At 31.5% G+C, this 21,907-nt stretch overlaps 1 protein-coding gene across 1 annotated transcript; it reads left to right on the forward strand.

The window, feature by feature from the left end:
- The first annotated feature begins 1,231 nt into the window (after positions 1-1,231).
- LOC133186426 (uncharacterized) lies at positions 1,232-7,142 on the forward strand. The gene is made up of 4 exons (XM_061321678.1): positions 1,232-1,501; positions 4,872-5,027; positions 5,340-5,449; positions 5,736-7,142. Exons 1-4 carry the CDS (start codon positions 1,336-1,338, stop codon positions 5,793-5,795), a joined length of 492 nt encoding a protein of 163 aa, XP_061177662.1. The 5' UTR covers positions 1,232-1,335; the 3' UTR covers positions 5,796-7,142.
- Positions 7,143-21,907: the final 14,765 nt, after the last annotated feature.

Raw genomic sequence — 21,907 nt, forward strand, 5'->3', positions numbered from 1 at the left:
CTTAAAGTCAGCATTTCGTAAATTTAATGGTCGTACCTGTTAACAATTTTAACCCTTAATTGGGTCATTTTTTTGGCCTTTGTTTTTACTCAATTCGACAAAGAAATGTTCCGTTTACCTGCTTTTTTCATAGGGTTCACGGCGGATGAGAGGGATGCTTACTCTTTCTAAGCCCCTAATCCCACCTTTACAATCTTCGGGGGTCCTTTTTATACCCTGTTAACAGAATTGTATTGTTTATGGATATTTAAATCATTACTGTTCGCTATCTCCACCTTTTATTCCATTAGGAAATACATTCATAGTATGTTGTTCGCACGAGGTATTATGTCATTTGCGATACATATTGTACATCATTTCCACGATGCGGGTCAATTCCGGGTTCGTCCAGTGTTGGTCAAAAGGACATAAAAAATTAACCTTGGTATCAATTACCTGTAATAATTTTTGCATCACTCTGTTGGAAAAGGGGTCATTTTTCAACGGGAGTCAATTTTTTTTATAGGACACTCATATAAAAAAAAAGACCTTTAGGGCTCTTTTTCTACAAAAAATGAATTTTTTTTACGGCTGGGGGGTCATATTTTGTAGTTGAAAAATGACCGCTCGGTCATTATTCGACGGGGGTCATTATTCGTCTTTACACCGGCATATTTCATGAAGCGCATTAGCGCTTCATGATAAATATGCAGGCATGAAGCGTTGTAGTTTATGTACCTCATGAATTATCAAACACCAATCAACGATCATTTTTGAAAAAAAAGTTTGCACTATATTTTGACTTCAATCACATCACAATAGAAATACTTTTTCTCATCCAACGGTAGTTTATTTTCTCATCATTTTCTCATTTGCAAAGAATCGTAAGGAAAAATATTTGGAAATGTAAATTTTAATAGGTATATAATGAAAGCTTAAACAGCTATAACGGCATCGCGATACACGTTAACTATCCTCAAGCATGAGTGAATGGTACGACTGAATTATTTCACATACATATTAAATATTCTATGGGTAAAATGTGTTTCTTTTCATATTTATTTTTTAAATCGAATCATATTTTTTTTCTATATTTGAGGTTTAAAACTCGTGCTCTTATTCAAGTTGCATTTCCACTTAAAAGATACATTCTGTTAAATTTCTATAAATATTACATCACGTGAATGCAGTCTTCGTGAATTAAAAGAATTGGGTCACGAAGCTTAAACAAAACAAATTGTACTGTTCATTACGCAATATTGCTACCATAGCACTGAATGTGAGATATTTTTCATATATCTTAACTTGATTATTGGAATTTGAATTTCAAAGCAGTAAATAAACCGAGAAAGCAGTATGTCGCGTGAATCAGTCCAACGTGGATTTTTCCTGCTGTGTAAATACCTCCCCGCCCTGGCCTTACAGGGGGTAGGGTTTTTTACCCCTCACTGGATAGAAAATGAAAAGTATAACTGTTCACAAGGACTTCTCGTAAATAAGAACTGTACCAGTGATGTCGAAGGTAGGGACTTTTTTTCATATCACCAGTTAATGCATGATTATTTAAAATATATACTCAATATTTTTTACTCAAAATATTAAGGCACTAGGTGAATCGAGGACATTCAGTTTGAAATGTTTAGATCTGTCTCAGAAAATTATACCATTAAGAATTCAATATGACAATATTTGCAAATAAAAGATGTCTGAGCATTAGAAAACTGTGTTTATTCAAAACGAAAGTAGAAACCATTTTACATTCTGATCTGCGAACATAATAATTAGGGGTTTCCAGTGACGTAACAGGTAAATATGTGACCGATATGCATAAGTTATGCATACGTACGTTATCTCAATGGTAAGGGAAACGCGAAAATGGATGATTGCTAAATTATGCCATGTAAAAAGAGATGTTATAAAACAAACATAAATAATTGTTAAGTACGGTATATCAACGTTTTATATTTACATTCGGGAAGATTTTCTTTTTTATTCTGTTATTTCTTATAAAATCCACTTCTTTCATCAATCAGTAAACGCCAGTTAACTGGTTAAAACCGGCTTTTCAAGCCACCTGCATAGAATTCTTGTGCTTTTCTATGGAAAGCCAAATTAACATTTTTTTTAAATATTTGTACATATCTTCAAATCAATTTTACCTATCTCCAAATGAATTGTAGATAGGTATTTCAATAACACTTATCTTTCATTCATTTGGAAATGGGTACATTTGATTTGAAGATAGGTACAAACACAAAGAATTAAAGATAAGTATAATTGATATAAAGATAGATGCATGCAGTTGAATTGAACCTGGGAAAATTGCTTTATACGTATCTTCAAATCATTTGTGGAAATGTATTAATTTTACTTATCTTTAAATCAATTGTAGGGATCTCTAAATGAATTAAAGATAAGTATAATTTAATATAACCTATCTATAATCTATCTATGAATTAAACCTATCTGTAATGCAAATAAAGATAGGTTTAAATCTTTTGAACATAGGTTGTCATTTAAAAATAGGTGTAATCATTTACATGGAATTTATTACATGGAAATTATTTACATAAAATGATTATTTACACCTATCTTTAATTCATTAAGAGCTATCTTTAATTCAATAGTACCTATGTTCAACTTCCTTGAAGATAGGTTCAATTATTTGAAGAAAGGTACAATTATTATACCCCTACCCTTGAAAGGCGGGGATGTATTGTGATGGTGGTGTCCGTTTCTCTTTCCGTCCGTCCATTACCCTTTGGGGTACCTATCTCTTATCCGAAACTCCCCTTATACCACTGAATAAAATATAATGAGACTTTCACAGAATCTTTGTTATATGGTGTCATTGTGAACCTCCCATTTTTCTTTTCGATCGGACATATATGTCACATATTTCGAGTTTCTTTCCCATAGCAATACGTAGACACTGCTTTTTTTTTTTTTATAGAATCGGGGAACCCATCTCTTACCCGCAAGTTGTCCTATACTACTGAATAAAATTTAATTATACTTTCACAGAACCTTTATTACATGGTGCCATTGTGCACTTCCTATTTTACTTTTAGATCTGAAACATATTTCGTGTTTCCAATGGTAAATATAGACACTACCATTCTTTTTCATAAAATAAGTGGTATCCATCTCTTATCAGCAACTCCTCCTTTATTTAATATTACTTTCACAGAATATTGCACACCTCCTTCTTTATATTTTGATCGGACAGATATTTGGGCTTCAGTGCTCACAGTACCATTAGTTTGATTTGTACCAATCTTCAAATATGTGTAACAATCTTCAAAGTAATAGTACCTATCTCCAAATGAATTGTTGTTTGATTGGTTGTTGCTAAACGTCCTTTCGAGAATTTTGAAATCATATTGAGACGCCACCTCTTGACGGTGGAAAGCTGTAAATTTAGATCTGTACTCGGCACCAACGGCCTCTGAGCAGTGAAAGAACTTTTTCGTGCCAGCACCTACTGCGACATGGGAACTCGGTTTATACAGTCTCATCCGAAGGACCGGTCTCCACGTCGCACAATGGATTCAAACCCGCAACGTTAGGATATATTTCTTACACGGCGACTCTAGAGCAAGTGCTCAAACTATTGTACCACGCGGGCGACCCAAATGAATTGAAGATTGGTTCAATTCTATTAAACCTGTCTTTGATGCATTTGGTGATATGTACAATTGACTTGAAGAAAGGTATAACAGAATTGAAGATAGATACAAATACAAAGAATTAAAGGTGTGTATAATTGATTTAAAGATAGATCCAATTGAATTGAACCCTGGTTTAATTGATTTGTATCTATCTTCAAATTCTTTGTGGAGATGTTTCAATTGTACCTTTCCTTTAATCGAATGTACCTATCTTCAAATGAATTAATTATAGGTATAATTCAATTAAACCCATCAGTAATTGAATTGACCCTATCTGTAATGGAATTAAAGATAGGTGTAATTCTTTGGAACCTAGGTTCAATTATTTAAAGATAGGTGTAATTATTTACACCTATCTTTAATTTATTTAGACCTATCTTTAATTCAGTTACTTACCTTCGATTAATTTGAAGATAGGTTCAATAATTTGAAGGTAGGTAGAGATATTTGAAGATAGATATAAATATTTGAATATTTATTGAATTGGTGTTCCATTCTTCCCAGTCTTGTTTATGGCTTTCAATTTATCTTTCAAAAGAATTAGTAAATATATTTAGTTACATATGAATTGAATTGAGAAATAGAGGGAAAAGTTATACCGTGACGGTTATTGAAATATCAATGTTAAGATTCATAAAAACAAAGAAACGTTCATATTATATCATGTTAATATCTACGTATCATGTAATATTCAAGTTAAACTTTATTTTTCTGAACTAAGATTTTAACCTTAACTCCTGAGTTTATTTTATCAATTAACATTGACTACGAACAAGATAGGAACCAAGATGGGGAAAAAAGAGTGATTTGATAGTCAGAACAACAGGACGATCAAGGGAGATTACTTTGTAAAGACACTGATATCAGATTTTTTTTATTTCAAGTATCATGAAACATTTACAGAAAATTATATAAATGTAATTTTATATAAGATAATCAGATAATATGCTAATCTGAATTCTTATAATGTAATATATCACTCTAAGAAAAAACACATAGACACTTGTCTATGTTTATCTAAAACACATGTGTGATATATCTACAGTAGTTTATAATTGCATATACATTGCATGCAGATGCATTACGAGCAGCGTTTACAATATTATATGATGTTATGATACGATTTGTTTCATCAATTTATTGATCTTTCTTTATCCTGATAATAAGCACTTTTAAAAGAACATGCAACAATAACTTAAAGGTAAGACTTCTTAACTTCAGATCTCCATTCCGCCGTGCTGGGTTTGGAGTCCGTCGCCTTCGCCCTCCTTGCCATAACAACCATTGTAAATATCATTCTGGAGTGTTGCTATGGAGAGAACAATCCCTTGACAACCAAAACTCGCTGCATCAGCGCATTTTTCTTCGGAATCGGAGGTTTGATTTTTTATATTGTGATACTGAAATTTTCTTTTCCGAATTACAAAATTCTTTAGCAAGAAAAGGCAATCTAAATATTTTTTTACAGCAATAGATTTCGATAATTGTGAAAATAATATATACAAGAATTAAAAATGTAATAGAGGTTAGAAAAATTATATTTATCTATAAAAGGTCTTTAGTTCTTAAATTATATCCAAATATAGCAAATATACCAACACTTTATTGAGTATCTTTTTTACTTTAAAATTTAATGACAGTTTTATCAATTAATCTACATATTTTGTTTTTAATTTTACATAATTTTAGGTATTCTGGGATTGATAGGCTGTGTCGCTGTTTTTGCAGAGTATACACACCAAACTAGGGGGTGGTCTTTTTGGGTTAGCTTTGCAGGATCTATCGTTGCTATAGTCACGGTAAACCAAATTTATCTTGTTTAAATATATAATCTTTTGGAAAAAATAAATGTTTTCTTTTAATTATAGGATTTTTTGGTCGATTTTTCTATCAACATTACATTTTTTTTATTCTATTTAAGAATAAAATGTCAATTTCAACCAAGAAAGAATAAGAATAATCGTGAACATTTGAGAATTTGTTTTCTATTTAAGAAATGCTTCCGATAGAGAAAGCAGAGTAAAAAAAATACCATTCCTGAAATTGATAAAATAATGGTATATCTGAAGCTTTATTACTTTACAGTGGACAACCTTCAAGGAAAGCAGGGACCTCTTTAAAGACACAAGTTACCAAACACTGTAATAAATACAGGACGCACTCTCCACAGAGTCTTGGTGCACGGAGCTATCTTTTCGGGGGTTTTGTAGGTCTATGTGTGTAAATATTTCATATTGTACGGAAATATAGATTATGAAAAAATTTACGTATCCTAAACAAAGTACACTGATGAAAAGAAACTTGAAATACGGAAATAATTCATGCTAAAACATGTACATAATTTTAATTTTATTTTTATTTCAATCTTATTAATGAAATATATTTTAATATATATTAAAAGTCTTAAAGATGTCATTAAAGTCAATTTATTGAAGGAATTGTTATTATTTTTTATTATTATTATTTTTTTCGGATATAAACTTATTTCATTTGATCAAACTGTATATTTGGATTGAGTTTAATTCTTCAGTTTTACCGGTATTTCTGTGCATGTTGTGTACATATTTTTTCTAAATATATTTTGCAAAGGAATGATTACTTATTTGAAACTTTTTTGCTTGTTATATAAACCTTGTCGATTGTTTGAAATTTTGCACACCCATTTTGTGTATTTTATATTTGTATGATTCGGAAAGAGACTCATTTCCTTACATAGCATAATATATGCTTTTGCTTGTAATTTCACAGTATTGTTTGTTATTGTAATTTTTTAAAACAAATTTATTGCTAAAAAGATTTGTATAATTAAATATTTACATTTGCAAATGTTTTCCCTTAAATAATACTTTGAATAAGTCGTTTTTATACCTGTGTAAAAACCAGCTCATCATGTGACCATAAATTGATTGTTTAGTCATAAACGATCTACGTAATTTCATAGTGACGTCATAAGTGATCGATGCGTTCAATACATTAAATTTATATCGTTGAAGATTTAAAAAATAAATCATTTTATGGGTTTTAAACTATAGGACAAAACTATTTGTAATAAATCAGTCACAAATGTAAATATAAGTAATAAGGTATCATTTTAAAACTTTTATCGAGATGTAAATACGGGTTGGCACGTGATCAAATCTACTATAAAGCACTTCGGGCTTTATGGGATTTGATCACATGACCAATCCGTATTTACATCCTAATAAAAGTTTTAAAATGATACCTTATTTCTTAAATAACTGAAATGAATGCACTTCAACATTTTCTAATTTTCTCAATGAACCTATCTATGATCATATTTTATGAATATATCAGCAGACCTGTCTGACATAAATTACAGATTAATACGAATACGAAATTCTGAAGATTTTTGGTGAATCTCTGTTATTTATAAAAACATGATTTGAAATTTTTAAAACAATCAATACATAAAAAAGTATTTCAAAATGGAATGGATTAAAAATTTTAAAAATAAACTTTTCTATAAGAATTAAGCCGATCTTCATATAATTCTCGAAATACGAGGGGTGATCAAAAAGTTCGCGAACAATTTGAATAACTTCCTTAAAAGACATTAAATGCGGTTTCATTGTTTATTATTTTTTAAAGTAGTCCTCTCCGATTTTAATGCACATCTGCCATTGTTCTGCCCATGCGCGAATCACGTGATCTAAGCAGTCACGTGACATGCTCCGTAGCAGTTTGTTCAAAGAAGCTAAGAGATTTTTCCGAGTCTTATATTTCTTACCATGCAAGTTATTTTTCATAAAATGAACAGTCCATCTGTCAGAAATGGCCAAATTTCGGCAATAGGATGGGTGGATAAGGATATCCCTTCCCACAATTAGTATGCTGACCCATCACAACCCGAGTTCTCTGTCTCGGGAGCGTCGTTTATCAAATGTGGATAAAGTATGGGCGCATTCTTTTTATCATATCTCATATAATTAAAGTCTAAAGTAAACGATATTCTAGGGATTTAATGATTATAGTATTGTTAAGATATTCAACCATTTTTCTAATTGTAACTTGACGATGTTTCATAACAAATTGCTCAGTTCAGGACACGTCTTTTCCCCCGGCTTGCGTTCGCTGGCCATGGGCAACAGAACAAACATCATTTTTAACCATCTCCCTGCCTTCACTAAAACAATCCATCCAATTAATGATTGAACGTCTGGTAATTTTTTGTCTTCATAAACTTTGTACAAATTATCATCTTCTACTGCAAAAGAATTTCCAAGATATATGTTAAACTTTACAGCCGTTCGTTGCTCGAGTACGACTGAGTCCACCATTTTTTGTCACAAGTGACCTACATATTGACGTCATTTTCACATTGTGACGTCACAAACACCAAGCAAAAAATTATTTAACATCTGTTATTTATAGAACATGTGTTTGACTATATGTGTGCCAAATTTCATTCTGATGTGAATTGTGGTTTTGTAAATATAGAGATAGTTCGCGAACTTTTTGATCACCCCTCGTATGTCTCCATAATGTAAAAAAAAAATTAAATCTTGCTGATATGCTCCAAAATACACAGGGATGCAAAGTTTGATTGCATACCGTATGTAATTGGATGCATGAGAAAAGGTCTAAAGGAAATAGGTGAATAATGTTAGGTTTCATCTAGAGTGTAGAAGGTAAAGAGAACGGACAGTGATCAACCACAGAAATCCAGTAAAAAAATGGTTGACAGGGCGAAGATTAGGTACCTAGGATTAGCAAGCATCCCTGTCGACCGTTCACACCCGTCGTAGGAGGAAAAAGCATCCCTGTCGACCGTTCACACCCGTCCTAGTAGGAAAAAGCATCCCTGTCGACCGGTCACACCCGTCCTAGGCCTAATGAGTCCATATCTGCTCTAACTGTGTTATCATTATAATGATATGTATTTTATATATACTGATATGCATATCCAAATGAATTTATTTCCAAAACCCTCGCTTATCTCGATAAGGTAATCATTAACTGTCCCACAAAAATAACAGGGAGAAATGTGAATAAAACTGAGTAATACGTGGCAAAGTATGGTATAGCATAAACGAATCAAAAGGAATTCAGTGCTTTGCGGTCTTTTATATCAGTTTATTGCGTCAGATAAATTACGAAGACAAATGTTTCAAAAAGTTGACCACTATTCTGCATAATGAAGCAAAAACACTCTGACTATATCATAAGTCATTCCGATGGGAAGTGTTTGATATTCTTTTGACGAAAGCTTTGCTGTATTCTATTTTTAATATTAAACACACATATGAGAAAATATAAACTTTTCCTTTATTTTTTTTTTATCATTTTTGATATATTCTAGTGCAGTGTATATAATATGTTAGGAATTCGTTTTTTATATCAAATGTCTTTTATACCTTTTATCAAGAATAATACATGCAATGCTATTTGAAATTCATTCGATTTTTTGAACATTTAAATGGCACTTGAGCAAATCCATGAAGCGAAACAAAGTCTTTTTTTAGGTTGGTGTAAGAGGTATTTGAGGTGATTTGGGCTCCTAGACATAATAGATGGTGGAAAGTAACGATGGAGACGAAATTTCAAATCAGTTTTCAGTGGTCATTTTACTTTAGATTTGAAATTTAAGGACATACGCAACGTAGTTTGAACTTTATTGTCTTTTTCCCTGGAGTTGAAGAGTTCCAATACTTAAAGGAACTGTGTGCTACAGCTTAATGTCTACATATGCTGCTGTACACTTCTTTTGAAACAAGTTTGGATAAACAAAACATCTAGAATGTATGTTTAGTAATTTTTGTATATTTTTCTTTGAATTATACAAAAATTTTCATCAATTTATATCTTTTCAAAACCCCTGGTAATGCATGCTGATTTTTGTGTACGAACGTCAGATGGCACTATAATCTTAAATTAAGATTATCTTAAAAAATTATCAGTAGGTAAGGTACGTTGCGTATGTCCTTAAATTTTGATGTATAATATAAAACAAATCATATTTTCTTCCAGGGAGCCCTTGGCACCTCTGGTAACGATTAGCAAATAATACCTGACAAGAAAGTGCAAAATTATTTTGTTAATTGTTTTGAAATTAATATGTAAAAAAAAATGTTGTTTTTCAAATGTTATTGTATCTGAGTAATGTCTTAGAATTTTTCATAGAAAAATGAAATCGAGAAAGTTTATCCCCGTTCATGAGATCTATAACGCATCTATACACTCTACTGTATTTTTAATTGAATTAAAAAGACAATTAATTTTTTATTAAATGAAAAAAATTCGAAACTGATATTGATATTTTGTAATAAGTATATGTATATGTAAAATATGTAAAATGCGAAATGATACAGAAAAAGATTCTAATGTGCTGTAAAGTTCTTTGTAATTTCTAGTAGGTATTAAAAGACTTAAAAGTCTACCTTGTTGCTGTGCAACATGCATATGCGCAGCATGACTTTGTAGTAGTTACAAACTTAAAGTTCGAATTTAAAATTCAATGCTTTTCTTTTTTTTTTTTTTTTTGAAGATAGGTTTTAAATTATCGCGAAGGAATTCATTTTAATAAAAACCTAGAGTCCAGATCAGGGTTTCTTTCGTTTCCGTTTGTTGACTTACTAAGATCAACACTTAAGATTTTAAGCAAATAAGGTGATGAAATCCTCTTTATAAATGATTAGCTGGTTTTCAAACATACAATGTAATCTGAATTGATTGGGCAGATTCACGGTGTGCACTGTTGGCCTCTCAACAGAGGTGTGTCCTTCGAATGTCTATTCAATTTTGACAACAGTGTCTTTTCAATAGATAAGAATATTTCTTTTTTAAAAAAATGTCCTTTGAAAACTGGTTTCTTTAGTGAGAGCGATCTAGGTCATATCTTTATTTACACCATAAATTCGTCCGTGTCATCATAGGTTTAACAACTATAAATTTATCAAAGAAAAACATTTTTGTTTCAATTTGAAGAAAATTCACCGAATCATACCTTTTATATTAAATTTGACTTTCAAAAATCAATTCTCCACATCAAATTGAAACAAATAATCGTGTATATCTGTTTAAAATATCTCATAAGCGGGTAAAAATTCAAAGACGAAAACAAGAAAAATATTTGTTTTATATTTATACACATGTATTTTGGTGGCAACAACGTATATTCAAAACAATGGTATGACAATCTTTGCACTATGGCTTATTGTATTAAACGGTTCATTTTAGTTGTATATATTTGTCCACAACATGTTCTGCAAGATGATTGACAATATGTATTAAAATGCATGTTAAAAATATTATTAGATTTTATATTATTAGATTTACTGTCTTGACAAACAATTTTGTAAGTATTAAAAATTAAATCAGTTAATAACATTGGAAAATATTTTTGCGCAGACTTCTACCCTGGCAAATGCACTGAACATGTATCATTTTCTCTACCCTATAGTAAAGATTCTGCTGCATTATTCCTTCTTTTTATTGTCTTTCAGATGATTCCAAAATTTCCAGCATTCTTTTTATCAGGACATCTTTCGATTTCTTCGCATCTGAAAAAAGAATATCGAACTGTACAAATGTTCTCTACTCTCTTTAAAAGTGACATGGAAAAGTTCCAAATATTCTCATATTTTCATCATCAAAGTATCTTGATTTAATATTTTCCTTATCTACAAAAGTGATTTTTCTCCGTATCTGTGAAATTGCCATATTTTTTTTTTTTTACCAAAAATGTTAGAGATCAGTGATTTTTCAATCTGAAGTTGAAAATTTGTCATGAAAACATTTTCAACTTTAAATTGAAAATTGATAAACGACAATTTTTTGTTTACCTTGTGATTCTTGGGTCCCCGTGCAAAATTTACAGCATAACCTTCTTTGATACTTATCGGAGCACATCAAGGTTTTATCGTTTAACCAATGAATTCTCAGTCTGTCCTTACAGAGTTCGTCAAACTTTTCCTCAATAAAGTTCTCTTTGCAGTCTGTAGCTAAAAACAGAGTGCAGACATTAAAGATATAAATCTTTCCTAAATGTAAAACATTTTTGGCCTAAAAGTGTCTATTACACAGCATACTCATATGTCATAACTGTATATAGTTTATATGATTTGTGTTCATGATTAGATTTTTTTTTCCTCTGGAAAATTAAACTTAGATTTTTTTTAGCGATAGAATAATGTATAAAAACCATCGTAAACGCTTTCAAAAATGGCGAAGTAATTTAGAAATAAATTGAATCCCCTGTAATAAAATCTTGTTTCAATGCCAGACCAGATTTTATTTCCTTTGTAATCTACACACTAAAAAGCACCTAAGATGGGTCTCACTCGGATGGAGGTCAAGGAATCCTTAAAAATATATCCTATGATTTGTAGCGTTAGAAAATTGAGGGCAAACTTTCAAAATTTAACGGTTTACCCGCTCCTGTATGAAAACGCCTTGGATTTAAGAACCCGTTTAATATGTAATTAAACTCTCTCTCTCTCAAAAAAAAAAAAAAAAAAATACATACATGTATTACTCAACCTCTGTATCAGAAACTGTGATTTAAAATAAACTTTAAAAATAACATCTTTATGTCAAGAAATACTCTCTGTTTACCTAATCCTTTTCTTGTGATTTCGGCGTCTTAACTTGGATTACTATAATAATGTACGTAATGATTTTTATCTCCGAATTTGAAAACGTATAACAACATAATGCATTTCAGTACTGTATTCAATGTCAAAAATATGCAATTGAAAAACAAAAGGAAATTCTTTTTTTCACAATTATCTGTGGATTTCTGATTTAACAGGCAGGTGACATTAGAAATAATATATCCCTGCTTGATGTTAGTTCCTAATTGTTGATGATCAGAAAAACACTCAATTTCAGTTCCTAATTGTTGATGATCATAAAAACACACAAAAACACTCAGGCACTTTAAAACATATATATACTTAATTAAAAAAATTAACAGTTATGAAGAAGTTGCAAAAGTGTTGAACGTTTTAAAAGTTATCTACAAATAAATACTGAACGAATCGGAAGATTTGATAATTTTAAAAAGTCTACGCACCTGCATAAGTTCTTGCTGTTAAGAAAATTAACAATGTGAGAAGGAAAATCGAGAACTTGTTCCTCATCATTTTTTTTATCCTTTCTTTCTCTCAGTGAAACACGCTAGTAAATCCTTTACGATTTCCGAAAGGTGTGACTCTGCTACCTGGGTATATCGTTATTTTATACTGGTCATTAAATCTATCACAGCGCAGCTGCTAAGGGTATTTTAAAAATGGCTGTTATTTCTCTCACAAAAAAATTGGACATGTATTGTCCAAACAGGGCTTTTTTTCAGATTCGGAGTTCATAAGTTACATGCCACTGAGATTCCTATCTCATAGAGCAATAATATTGATAAAATTGCTACTTCTCGTACAATTTTGATCTGATTTCGTTAAAACTTGATGCACAAGTAGTTCACTACTTTTTTATGATAAAGAAAATACATGAAATTATGTATCAAGGTGTAGTCTACTCGTATGAATGAAATATAAAGATAACGAACAACAATCAAGCTTAAAAGTCCATTGAAACAATACATACCATAATGGCACTAGCAGAGCAAGCACGGACCTCTAAAAATATCAGAAGTGGGATCGGGAGCCACGGAGGAGTAAGCATTCTTAAAGAAATCTGACCAATATTGTAGCGTTTTTGAAAAAATACAGATTTTTTTTTTACCTTCAAGTAAGTACAAGGTTACAGCGTTCAATTTTTTTAAAAAGTCGATAAAAGAATTATGTAAGCTGGTGAAAGACTGACAAACAAGAGGCCTATGGGCTTTAACGGTCACCTGAGTATAATGTGAAGATCCATAGATTAAAACAAAATAAGCTTATAAATGAAGCTATGTTGCTCAAAAGCAACAGAAATAGGATGATCAGGGATCAGCAAAATAATAATTTAGTACTTGGTTACAAATCTTAAAGTTGATCTTTTTATTTGCCTGTGTTTCCCCCTATTTGTCACTATGCCCATGTGGACTAATCAAAATTATAGTTCTAGAGCACTATTAGTTAATACATTTCACCCCCCCCCCCCCGCCTCTCATTGTCCTCTCTCAGTCTTTGAAAATTTATTAACGCAAAAATATATAGTATTTTGCCCCATTTTGATTTATCTATTATTTAAAAGTCTGCCTGATAATTAAAAACTTTAAAGATACTTTTTGTATTAAATATTATAAAGATTCTTGTATAATTTTGTTATTCAATTGACCTTTTCAATTGAAACGTTTTGACGTTCATTATTTACAGTGATAAATTATCATAGGCGAATAGCAAAGGGGAACAACTTCTTTCAGTAGAAATTAATAAATTGACTAAAGGGTACAGAATTTCAAAATCCGGTAAAAACACCGTTGCTTATTATAACTTTATATACTCTGTTTGCCTCCTAGATGTCTAGGAGCAGAGAAGATTTCCAAATAATAATTTATTTTCACTTTAGATTCAATATAGCCCCACCCTAACACCGGAACCCATGATCCAAGGGCCAAGATATTCACAATTTTGGAAGAGGCTTCCTTGCTCATTATAACTATACACTTGGTTTATCTGCTAAATACCTAAGAGCCGAGAAATAGATTTTCAAAGAATTAATGCAATTTCACTATTTAATAGATAGAGCCCCCTCCCCCCCCCTCCCTCTCCCGCTCCTGTAGAACCCCTCACACTGGGGCCACAACTTTCACAATTAGGGAAGAGGTACCCTTCATCACCATAATCATTCACCTAGTTTATCTGCTTTATATACAGGGGAGAGAAGAAGATTTTTTAAGAATTTATATGCATTTTCACTATTTGATCATAAGAGCCCACACTTACTTCAAAACCCCTGACCCTGGGGCCATAAATTGAACATTTTATTAAATTGCATTTAGTGGTTTACGAGTATACGACATAGCTACTCTGAGTGTTACGGACAGAGGGGCTTACGGACGGACACCTCCCTAACTATATATAACCCCCACTTTTTAAGCGGGGTGTATAATAAATTGCATACTGCAAACGCACGTAAATTCACGCACTCAAAAATTTGTGCAATCATAAAATAGCAAACTTGACTCTTGAAAACGGTTAATATGATTTTAAAACCATGTATTATCGTGTACAAGAATTGACGCTGATGAAACAGCGAAGAAGTTGCTAAAATATACAAAAAACGTTTACAGTGCAGAGGTAGAATCTTTCCACTATATCTAGTGAAAACATTTGAAAATCCATTAATTATGCCAAAATGTACTTAGTAGAGCAAATATTGGAGTAGATTTAACCTGCTGCATATGTATTGCAAATAAAAGAAATACATTTATTTATAGAGAACTTAAAACATGGCATCTTGGATCCATTTCAAATTTTATAAATGTTAACTGTGAAATATTTCCATCAAATTTGCTTTTTCTCCAAAGTCATCGAAGGATATCTTGGATACCATAAAGGAGCTGCATACATATTTTGTATGATCAAGTTTCAAATTTTAAAAAAAAGTGACTTGCCTGTCGATTTATTTTTAAACATGTTTTTCTGGTTACAAAAATGATTAAAAGGTTGCATATATAATCAACTCTTTTTAGCCTCACATAAAACTAATGGAATTCCATTTTCCTCATCAGTGACATCAGGTTATGTGGATTGTTATATAATATTTGCAGGTACGCAGATATGAAAAAAAAAACAAGAGATATTTTACATTTTTTTCTGAATAGCTACATCTATTCATAAGGTACCGGTATGAGGCTCTGAATATTTTACTACATAGGAGAAGCCGAACACATTTCCTAATTCTGTCATTACCCTTACAAAATTTTTTTTATCGTTTACTAAAGGTTTTCTTTAGATTTAGGGCCTTTTAATAAAACTATGGTTAACGATAATACATTATACTTTACTATAATAATTCAGGGTATTGCATAATATTAACATTTACAATTATTTTCCGTTAAGATTCTTTACAAATAAGAAAACAGTTCATTTTCTCATTACCTACCATTTATGAACATGAATATCTCTTGTGACGTCATAATACCGGACTCGACGTCAAAACTATAGTGCAAACTGTTTTGATTTAGAAATGACAGTTAAATGGCTTAATTTTCGGTAACTCATTAATCAGATGAAGCGCTATTTGTGCTTCATGAAATATGCCGAGATGCAACGTCGTAGTTCATGTCCTCGTGAATTTTTAAAAAAATTAAATTCATTTTTTTTATTAACAACAATTATTCAATTTCATTTTTAGAAAATTAGAGAACGGTGGCGTGTGGTAATTGACGTGCTTATTTATTATAGTCGTTGTGACATTGATAATTTTGAAACTTTTCTTTTACTAGTATTACGGAAAGAGATCAAAATGAGACTTCATTTAGATCAAGATGAAATGGACGGTCAGTGTTCAATTTCTTAAGTAATGAAGTTTTGGAAGGTTCAAACAGTTTTCTTTTACAAAACGACCTAGATATAAAAGTTTTGTTGAATTTCTGAAACTACTAAAACTTACTGTTTTGTAGCATTTAAATGCCTTTTTACAAATGAAGATAAGATCAGGAGTTTTAAAAAAAATCTCACTGAGGATTGAATACTGTTGTTAAAGCGCCAAAATGTCAAACTATTATCGTCGATGAATTACATAATTATTACAGTATGAAATGTGAAGATTTTTTACTACATTTCCATTTTAATACCAGTTTTACACTAATCAATCGTTGATGTGCAGACCTAAGCTAAGATTCGCACAACTATCTAAAGGTCTGTCCTAAAACAGTTCTTAAGATCTGACTTATGACATTAATTATATCTCAAACTGCTATTTCACAAAACTATACTAAATGTTAGAAGTCCTTAAACAAATTTTAAATCATGCTTCATAATACAATTTTTATGGAAAAGGTACCAAAAAATGTGCTTGTTAAGTAAAGCTGCTTTCTTCAAACTTCTGTCTGGTTTCCATTAAATTTAAGGCTTAGTGAATCTTTTTTCTTTAAATCTTCTGGGGTTTTACACTCAGAAATTTTAATGCGATAAGTACAATGTTTCCTTTTTCGGAGGATGGAAGTTTTAGGTTATAAATGCTGAATTACATTCGTAGAAGTGATTTTTTTTTTTCGGAAGCTGTATTAGAAGGTAGGAAAATAAAGCATTAAATAAGATTCATATAAATATCTTTAAGAAAATTAAATCTCAACTCTGTTGAATAAAATATATCAAGCTATTTTATTTTGAATTTTATCAACCACTGTATTTGCATCTGTACAAATAAAAAAAATAGTATTCATGACCACATGGCGTGGGCACAAAGTCGCTGCATTCAGAAAAGAAAGCGCTTATAAAATTTTGCAGCTGGAATACCCATCCCTCGGATTTATGAAAAAGGTGAAGATAACGAACAGTGATCGACTAAAAATATCTACAAACAAGATAACTTTGTGAACAGGGCTTAAAACACGTACCCTCTAAATTTTAGAGAAGGGGTTAGGTACCTAGGAGGAGTAAGCATTCCCTCTTCACCGGTTACATCCGCCTTGAGCCCTTTGTATTGGTCAGGTAGACGGAACATTCCGTAGTCAAATTTAGTTTTTAAAAACAAAGGCCTAACAATTGGCATGAAACACATCAGCCAAAATACGACCCAAATGATAGGTTATATTTGTTAACAAGGTCATTGTAAAGAAATGCTGACTTAAATGAGGTTGTTGAAATCCCTTTAACATCAACTTATCTGTCAGTAGCCTTCCTCGGTTTAGAAATTGAGCATACTCAAAGCATGTTCGTGAGTATCTTATAAGGTGGGGGACTTAAACACCATATGCAGGTGACAGCGGAATATTGCTATATAAATAAGGAAAGTTGGCGGTGAAAAAATTGAAGTCATCTCGTTTGTCATACAATTTAGTTAGTTGGCCCTTATTGTTATAGTCAGTAAAACAGCCAACTAAGAAACAGATATGGCAGACTCCGTGCTGTCTTTTATTTCAAGTTTACTGGAATATATTTTGTTGACATATGAATGAAAGTAATTATTGTCAATTGATGCGTCGTCGATATATCTAAATGCCGAGTTGAAGGTCCCAGCAATTGTTTTCTTCTTCTCATGTAGTTTTTGAATAAATTCTGCTTCACAGGAATATAAAAACAGGTCGGGTAATAAAGGAGCACACTTAATCCCATCAGAATTTCAACAGTCTGTTGGAAGATCTGCTCTCCGAAGACTACATAAATGTTGTAAATAAGGAACTCCAGCATCTTCTTAATATTAACTTCAGAGTACTCTTATGTGGAATCAGAGTGATATTAACAACGTAATCTTGTTGATGACCAATCACAAGATACGAAATATTCCGTTTTCCATTTTTATTGAAGAAGCAGTTGTCTATGATATAAAAAAGCCTAGTTTTTAATTTATTGCGAGAAATGGTCGGATAGATTGTAGAAAAAGATGTTCTTGACTTTCTGACTTCTTGACTTATGAAAACATTGGTGATCTTAAATTTTCTAAAGGTTCTTTGGGGTTTTTGAGAATCCACATCTGATTTACACAACATCTAGAATATGCTGTAGCACAGTACGTCTGAAGTTTCCTCTTTACAGCAATTAATATTTTTGTAAGGGGTAAAGATAGGGGCTTGGTACAGCATTTGCTGGACCCGGCATTGTATCTTTGTAAGAAATTTATAAACTTTATAGGAATCAAGTATAGATAGAGTAAGTATTGGCTGACCTAAACGGCTGCGCCAGTTTCAACCAATTTTGACATATGGCATCTATGGATAAAGGGGAACATAAATTATGAATTTCATGGCCCCTGTCCCCCTGAGTGGTGGGCTAAACTCATCAAAATTAGTGATTCTTTAAAAATATTCTTCTCACTCCTGGACATCAAGCAGTCAAACTGTTGGCATGATTTTAATAAGCATTTAGCCCTTTACCAAAATTTTAAAATTCATGGCCCCAGGGTCAGGAGTTCTGGAGTAAGGTTGGGGCTCTAATAATCCTTTGGTGAAAATACACTAATTCTTTAAAAAAAATTATAGCGGATAAACTAAATGTATGGTTGTGATGAACAGGGATGTCTCTTCCAAAATTGTGAAATTTGTGGCCTCAAGGTCAAGGGTTCTGGTGTTGGGGGGGGGGGGGGGAGGGGGAGCTCTGTTGATTATATAGTGAAAATACATTATTCTTTGAAAATCTTCTCTGATTCTGGATTATAGTTTATAACTGTAAATAATGTGATTGAAAGTTCATGAATAAGATATAATACAAAGATACATAAGATTTATAATACAAAAAGTACTTTCATAGTTTTTAATGGTCGGATAGAGTTGTAAATATTAGATAAATAAAGAGACAAAAATGACTTATCTTTGTACATCAAATGTTCTTCAAAAAACAGGGGAGGACAGTGTGAGGGAATGAGATAGGGTTTCTAATAGTGCTCAAGCACTATTAGTTTGTTTAGTCAGAATGGTATAGTGGCAAGTACAGTTTAGTGGGGTATATAGGAATCACCTTGTACGTCTGTCTTTGCAATCTTAACTGGGTGATATATTTTAAATGGAGAACCATTGGAAGCTTATACTTGGTACACAGATTGTTTATGATCCCAGAATATGTAATAACCTTGATGTAAGGTCATTGTGGCAAGTTCAAGTTCAAAGACAGAAAAAGTACAGTATCCTTGTCTTTGCTATACCTTTGTAATCGAGAATCATTGGAAGCTCATACTTTGTACAAAGATTATTTATGGCCTGAGGGTGTGAAGGACCTTGACAAAGTGTCATTCCGGGAAGTTCAAGGTTATGGCAGAAAAAGCATAAAATTCTTGTTTAGACTTTAACTTTATGATGGAGAATCATTGGAAGCTCATACATGGTACGAAGATTGTTTATGACCTGAGTGTGTGCCATAACCTTGAACGAAGATCATTGTGGAAAATTCAAGGTTACTGGTATAAAAAGTGTATATAATGTCTATAAGGTCTATAATTTTCTAATGCAGAAACATTGGATGCCCATATTTCACTAAAAGATTACTTATGACCAGAGGATGTGTCATTTTTAACCAAGTGAGTTCCTTACTGAAAATCAGAAGTGTGATTAATTTTTAAAGTTTTGATATCATGATCAGACATTTGTGTTTGTTAATTTTGTCTCTAAAACATTACATCTAAGAAAACTGTTTGTCACTTAAATTTTGAACAGATATTCCCAAGTATGAAAAACCCAAGATCTAGCATACATCAAAAGGATTTATTTCAATTTTTCATTATGCATATTCCTATGAACACTTGTTACAATCGGAATTATTGTTAATAGCATTTATTTATTTGTTTATTCAGTTTTGATGAAGCGTCGTACTTCATGTCCACATTAATTTTCAAAAATTAATTTCTTTTCTTAAATATACTCTTCCAATCAAAATCTAAATCAGGCAATTAAAATGCTTAAATCTTATTTGAAACTCTTCTTATCTTTAGTAGATATTTATATGTAAAAACAATTACAACTACTCGATTTATGAAAAAAATAAACACAAAATGAACATAAAAGCATACAAATATTGGACCAAACCCTTTTAAAGTAAGATTTGATGAACAGAACGAGTTCAATGTACATGATTTGTAGATTCTTAAACCTATAAAATATATAACTGGTGTTTGTTCATGTCATTGGAAAAGGGTATTTGTCCCATGTGTACATGTTTAAATCTACGTTATCGCTTTTTCACATCAAATCACTTCCATCTTTTTTATCACATGCTTGATTTTTTGATTTATATTTTTTCACGTCAATCACCGTTATTGTCTACGTTTGAAGTGCTATCAGCAATAAGATGATCTGATTAAATAACAATGAATATTCATTAGCACTGAAATTCCAGTCCAATTTCAAATTCTCCCACATTCTCCTATACTTTATTATGAATCATAATAAACATATGTGAGGAATATATACACTACAACAGAAATTAAGTTAAAATTCAGTGTAGGGTATACTAGTCAGGAAAAAGGGGTTCATAAAATGTAATCTAACAAATTTATGTTCACATAACATACATGTGCATTCATGACGTGAATAGAACAGTGATTATAATATAAATTTTAAGCCAATTAAGTCAATAAAAAAAGATTTTGCTATGGATTGTATGATTGCATATATTTACGTTTATTATTGAGGTGGTATATATTACAGAGAGATGTATTAACGTTTGCCCAAGTCCTCATTGAAGGTTATTCAAAACACAACAGATTAAGCAAAGGAGTTGAGATATCTTTTCAGAAAGATTGATTATTTGATTACTGGAGAAATATGGGAAACATCTTTATTATTCTTTTTGTCAAGAATTTAAATGCCATATCTTGTCAAAGTAAGAGAGAAACGGTCGGTTTTATTAACCTGGAGTCTGTCAAGGCTATAGAATATGTCAAATACGATTTATATATGGAAGCTTTAAATGGAACTGATCGTTTAAATCATCTTTTCTTAAAAGCAGGGTTATTTGTCAGATTGATCGCCAACAGACAATCATCAATACATAGAAAATTATTGAGTTCTTTATTTGCGATAGGTTAACCGATTTAAGGAATTTAAATTCTCTTTAAACCAATAAGGCCTTATAATTTAATGTGAGTATTTTTAATGCAGCCTATGCTATGTATAGCTTTTTTGTTGATATGTTGTTATTGATACACCTTTGGCTAAAGTTTTGGTCTTAGCAAAGGGTTTATTTTTTAGATCCTTTTATATAAATATTAGGAAAATGTGTTCCGGGTGAACAATTTGTCACGTAAACATTTTTCTGAACAAGTTTCTTCTCATTTTAAGATATACCTTCAATATATTACCTGCCAATACCTTGAGGCTTGCTTCTTCAGTTTTTATTTTCCTTTTGTCTATCAATCTTGAAAAATCTATGCTGCATTTCATGAAATATGACAGTTTGAGGTTTAAGTTTATACTTTTAGAATTTTTTTTTTAAATATAAAAGATATTTTTCTAAGAGACCTATTACACTGGCTGAGATAGAACCCCTCCTCCCCCTTTGTGACCCAAAGGTCTAGTAAAAAAAAAGGAATAAATCTTTTTCTATCTTATTAGTTATTGCTTTTATTAAAAAAAAAAGTGCACCTTAAATAATTTGAAGAACTTAATTATCAAAGACTACCTAAAACCTGGGAACTTCCGGGGTTTCGCCTCCTGGTCCCCACCGGGGTCTGCCCTGGATCCACTGGGGGCCTTCAGTTGG

This window comes from Saccostrea echinata, unplaced genomic scaffold (genome assembly GCF_033153115.1).
Source record: "Saccostrea echinata isolate AGI-Se365-2 ecotype Australia unplaced genomic scaffold, CSIRO_AGI_Sech_v1 ptg000013l, whole genome shotgun sequence".
Taxonomy (NCBI): domain Eukaryota; kingdom Metazoa; phylum Mollusca; class Bivalvia; order Ostreida; family Ostreidae; genus Saccostrea; species Saccostrea echinata.

What these genes read in the sequence shown, in the direction of transcription:
- LOC133186426 (XM_061321678.1), top strand. Translation starts at nt 1,336, where the DNA reads ATGTCGCGTGAATCAGTCCAACGTGGATTTTTCCTGCTGTGTAAATAC. An exon ending in CTGTACCAGTGATGTCGAAG is followed by an intron (nt 1,502 to 4,871) that starts GTAGGGACTTTT and finishes TCTTAACTTCAG; the next exon opens with ATCTCCATTCCGCCGTGCTG. An exon ending in CTATCGTTGCTATAGTCACG is followed by an intron (nt 5,450 to 5,735) that starts GTAAACCAAATT and finishes ATTACTTTACAG; the next exon opens with TGGACAACCTTCAAGGAAAG.